This window comes from Cyprinodon variegatus, unplaced genomic scaffold, assembly GCF_000732505.1.
Source record: "Cyprinodon variegatus isolate N-32 unplaced genomic scaffold, C_variegatus-1.0 Scaffold817, whole genome shotgun sequence".
NCBI classification, from domain to species: Eukaryota; Metazoa; Chordata; class Actinopteri; order Cyprinodontiformes; family Cyprinodontidae; genus Cyprinodon; species Cyprinodon variegatus.
Window position 1 is genome coordinate 253,789 of NW_015151270.1, and position 5,263 is coordinate 259,051.

The 5,263-nt window shown below is 43.4% G+C and overlaps 1 protein-coding gene across 1 annotated transcript in view; it reads right to left on the minus strand.

Moving 5' to 3' along the window:
* Positions 1–794: 794 nt before the first annotated feature.
* The window catches only part of lrsam1 (leucine rich repeat and sterile alpha motif containing 1), a 29,070-nt gene continuing 24,601 nt past the window's right edge, over positions 795–5,263 (minus strand). Inside the window, exons 14-19 of the mRNA XM_015396728.1 lie at positions 4,376–4,471; positions 4,205–4,303; positions 4,004–4,135; positions 2,983–3,052; positions 2,689–2,897; positions 795–1,585 (exon numbers count right to left, since the gene is read on the minus strand). Coding sequence (XP_015252214.1) covers positions 1,463–1,585; positions 2,689–2,897; positions 2,983–3,052; positions 4,004–4,135; positions 4,205–4,303; positions 4,376–4,471 — 729 coding nt within the window. The 3' untranslated portion in view covers positions 795–1,462. The remainder of the gene's footprint in view (positions 1,586–2,688; positions 2,898–2,982; positions 3,053–4,003; positions 4,136–4,204; positions 4,304–4,375; positions 4,472–5,263) is intronic.

Consider the following 5,263-nt stretch of genomic DNA (forward strand, 5'->3'; position numbering starts at 1 on the left):
TGATTGCAGATGTGTCTAGTAGTTCCCATTGATTTAGCTTGTAAAGCGGGGAGAATGGCGCTAGGCTTACCGCACCGTGACGTCACTGCTGGAAGATGGCAGGAGGGAGGGGTTGGGCAAAAATGACCGCTCCCGGACTCAGTGATCATGACCAAAATTTGTATTTTTTTTTTACTGATTAACGCTACATTAAATAAACCACTGTTAACATAACAGTTTTAGGTATAAAGTTCGATTGATAATTCCTTGCTAACTGGACTTTTCCTTTAAGGTCCTGATGAATAGTATCGGGTCATACTCAGGCTCCTGAACTTGGCAGAAAACTTCGACACAGACAGCAGGGGGGGTTACAGGTAGAGTTTATTGTCTTGTTGCATTAAATACCAGCTTTACAGTGATGTGTAAATATCCTAAAACATTCAGCCTGATCCATTTACAGTTGGTTCAGATATTTCCTGGAAAACACTGAAGAGATAAGAGCACTTTCTAGAAGGAAACAGCATAGAGGAACGCCGCAGACGGACCGCGCTCTGAGGTTTTACACATCAGGACAAACTAAACTTCTTATGGTCCATAAAGGAGGTAAATGTTGCGTCAGGATGCTTAAGATCAGCTTGTAGTTCAGTTCCCTGTTTGGTAACTGATGACATGCTGGAGATTATCAAACACTGGCGAATTTAACTGGTTTAAAGAAGATTTTGTTCTGTTCTCATAGATTCAAACAGGATGGACTTACATTTAAAATCTGTGGGTGAAGATAAATAACAGAAGCACGTTCTACTTTTTAAAAGCTCTCTATATCTAATTCCTTATTATTATTAATCCATAAACTGGACTTGAAAATGTTGACTTAAAGTGCTTTACTGGATTAACCTGATTAGGGGAAATAAAACCTTTAGATTTGGGTTAAAACACCCAAAGAATAAAACACATGAAGTGATTACAAACAAGCTTATAAAACTGGAGGAACTCCCTTTTTGTGTCTTTATGCAGCTGTTTTCATTTTTACTATTAAACCTGTTTGCTTCCAGGAAGATTCACAGATAAATGATTCTCATTAATTGTCTAAAATAAACCCTACAGTGATGAAAGTGGGATAAAATGCAGGATAAATTCGACTCAGACGACCTTTGACACGGTTAACATGATGTCCACATGGCATTGAAGTGACGGTGGAGCCACTAGAAATGAAGGAGGGTTGCTACTTTGGCTAAAGATGCAGAAAAACTAAATGAGGTTGAATGATAAAAGGCACAAACTGCTCCCTTTCTGTGAGTAAAATCCACAGGAACTGATAGAACCAGGGGTTCTGGGACCATCCGGGTTCTGATGTGGTTCTGTGACTCAGCACTGAGAGTGTTTTTATTAGAGACACGACATGTTTCCTCACAGCAGCTTTAAGATCATGCATAAATACACAGAGGTGGTCGGTGGAGAGGGCGAGCCGGTTCTGGTCCAGGTTCTAGTTGTGGTAGAGCCGAATGCGCTGGGAAATGGTGCCACGACACAGGGGGCAGTTCAGCATGGCGTCGCTGCACACCTGGCAGCAGCAGACATGGCCGCACAGCAGGAAGATCACCTGAGACTGAAACAGAGGAGGAAGGTGAGACAAAGGACCGGATCGCCATGGCGGTACCGTCTAATCCAGAATCAGGACATTACTCAAGATTTTACTCAAGCAGAAACGGGTTTAGTGAAATAAAGACAGAATGAATAAATATCGGCTCATAGTTTGATTCTCAGTATTAAAAAAAATCAAAACAATAAGATAACATAGAAAAATTCTGGCGAAAGAAACATTTCCATATAAAACAAATAAATAAAGATAAAGAACTTCTACCTATATATACATTTATTTTTAAATGTACTTAAATAAATATAACAGAGTAAACATAACCATGGGGGGTTTGCTATTAGGCAATACTAGGCAGGTGCCTAGGGCCCCAAGTTCCTGGGGGCCCCATAAAACTACTTTTACATGTATGGTTAATACAACTATTCCTTATTTGTGCAAATTAATTATGTTTTTGATAAAAATCCTTTTGCTAAAATGCCATCAGAATGCTAATAATATTAAGACCTTCAGTATCCACCATATTGGATCAGTCCATTTGCTGCACATGTTCAGAAAGGTCCAAACAGACAGCAGAAAACCATTTGAAAACAAACCATGCAAAGAGCAGTGTTGCCAACTTAGCGCTTTAGTCGCTATATTTAGCCACTTTTCAGACCCCTCTAGCACTTTGATTTCTAAAAAGCTCCTAGCGCCAAATCTAGAGACTTTTTTCTGCTACTGGAGACTTTGGAGACAACATCTAAAAGCAGCGAACTCTGCTCTCCAGAGCGAGTAGATTGGTAACCCCGCCTCCTGCTCTCCTCTATCTTGTCTGCTGTCATGATTCATGCAGCTATTATTTCATCCAAATGAAAAATGGAGAACAGATAAGCAGATCATGGCTTGTCTACAGTGAAAAGAAGGACTGGGTTATTTACTTTGGCCTTTTTGGAAACACAGGAAGGAGCAATCAGCTAAGTGAGCTTAGTGCTTGGAAAAAATCTTTCATTCCTTTAGAGACAGCATGAAAAGTCAGCTGAGTACAAAACAAAGAGAGGAAACTGGCGTTTCCTGCTTAGCGCTGCAGCACCGACTGCAGAGAAATTCCTTCATCGGATCCTTCTGGTTCTTACCTCCTTCTCCATGCAGACCACACATTCCGAGCTTCCTGGTCCCTCCACCGGTGCGGGCGCCGACGGGGTGACGGGAGTCCCAGGGGTCCGAGGTGATCGTGGTGGGCTGGGGGTCAGCATGGTGGAGGTGCTGGGGAGAAGTGGAGAGGGGGGTGGAGTCGGAGCTGTGGGGGTCACCTCCTCGTCCTTCTGAACAGCTTTACAAGCTCCTATAGAAGGAGAAGAGGGTTAGGAGTGGAAAACAGGTTCTGGTTCTAACATCTACTGGTAGCGGGATGGGGGAGGGTGTCTTACCTGTTGCAGGTTGGCGTTCCCGAGCCCAGTTCAGCAGAGCTTTCTGGATCCCAGCTTCACTGATTCCCAACTGGAAACCAGGAAGGAAAAATTCTTAACCATAAGAAGTTTCTGTCTGTTTCCTCCTTAATCAGTGAAACTAACAAGAATCTGAATCATTTCTGTCACTTGAGCCTTAAAGTCGTAGGGAAGTCATATTTAAATGTCAAATAATTCTGGCTTAAAAATGTGTATAAATGTACTGTTTATCAGACCATATTGTAGCAAAATTTTGAAAATTTCTATTTTGAAAAAAAAATCCTGTCTAAAAATCATTTTTTTTTTCATTATCTTCTGCAGGCCAGTTAGTTCTATGTCAGCCTGAACACCTAAATTCGGCCAATCATATATCAACGGTCATCTGTCAATCAAATTTTTTCGGTCATAGCATCTTGATTCATATGTTGCAGCTAATATACGCAACGGTTGAAATAAGAATCCTTTCCTTTCCCATCTGTGTCTTCAGCAGGCGTAGAGCTAACAGAACTGGCAGCGTTGCGAGGCAAGGGCTCAAACATGTACGGCTGGAAGCCTTCTACACCAAACCAAGCTTCTGCCGCCCTGGCGTCCTCTTCCACAACATCTTCGTCCCCGCTTTCCTCCTCTAAATAAAAAATGGATGACGGAGGAGACTCATCCACGACCTCCGACACTAAACTCTCCTCCTCTTGCATGTTTCCTCTGTCCATAGCGTTCCTTGACAGCGTCGTTTCTAGGTCACCAATTTAGTGCTACTTGGTCCCAATGGAATTTCCCATTGGGAACCTGCTATTACTAAGTTGCTAACTGGTTAGCAAGATGCTTCCGAGAAAATGGCCACAATCAAACTTACTTCCAAACCTTCAGCCACGACAACCCTGCCCGAGTTTTATTCACTCGTGTAAAGTCGTGAACCACTCGGGAGAATTCAGAAATGAAACGGTTAGAACAGCCGTTTCCCTACGACTTTAAAAACATTCCAACTCTCCGGTTCCAGACTGACCTTCTTGAGGTCCGAGGTCGTCATGTGGCGCAGCGTCTCGGTGGTGATGTGATGGTGAGCCAGGGTGGGCAGGTACTGCTGCGCCGACAGTCTGCACAGCAGGTTCACCAGCTCCTTCTCCAAACCCGCCTCCTGCGATCAAGAACCTGCTTTAGAACGTCTGCAGATCTGGTCTGACAGATCGTCCTGCTTTAAACTGACCTGCATCCGCAGCGACAGAGGCTTGGCGTCCAGCAGGCGCTGGTACTGAATCATCCAATAGTTCTGCTCGTTGGAGTCGGATTTCTTCTCCATCTCCACCTGAAAACAAAACCCCAAATCAAATTCTGACTGAAGCCTTTAGCTCCGCCTCTCATCCCAACGCCTCCTCACCAGAACCGCCCGCAGCTCCTGCTCCCTCTGGTCTCGCTGCTTCAGCAGGCTCTGCAGTAAATCACCGAGGGCCGTGCGCTGGTCCACCAGAACGTCCTGCAAAAACACAATAAGGTCAAAACTTTGCTGGAAAGCAGCTGAAGGTGAAAATAATGAGATCTGGAGAAATCTGAGAAGTACTTTGGAAAACGAACATGGCTCAGACAGAACATGTCCAGCTGCAGCCTACAGACTACTGATGAGTGGAAATTGATTTAGTCTAATCTGAGTTTAAAGATCTTTGTAGAAGTTTTGGTTTCTGATCTTTTCATTCAGATTTAATCAAATTTTAATCAGCAGGAATTTTGCTTGGACTTAAGAAAATATTAGATATTACAATCTAAGAAATGATGTACTAAAGTCCCTGTCCCACCTTGACGATGTAGACTAGCATATGCCCAATGTATGGAAAATCTGGCAAAAACGCTGGCATACAGTGGACAAGTTATTGGTACATTTTGTATAATTTATGAGCACGCTGAGGTACGCTAAAACACGCTGGCACAGGTCGACATATGGCGAGTACGTCGGGAAAATTTGAACATGCTCAACATTTCTCAGCGTATGCAATGAGTTCCAGGTCAGTTATCTGATCGTTGACAAACGTTAAGTGTCAGTTACTCATAAGTCGTGGCGTCAACCTTATCCAAAACCTACGAGTAACTTGTGCATAACTGATGTGTAACTTATCAAGAACTTCTCTCCAATTGGCATACCAACGTATCTGACGTGTTCCAGACGAGCGCTGAACGTGTTTCTAACTTCCAGCTACTGTATAATGGCGTATTGGCAGCGTTTTGGTATAAAGGGGGTTCACAGGTAACCTGACTCCGCCAGATGGATTTGCTC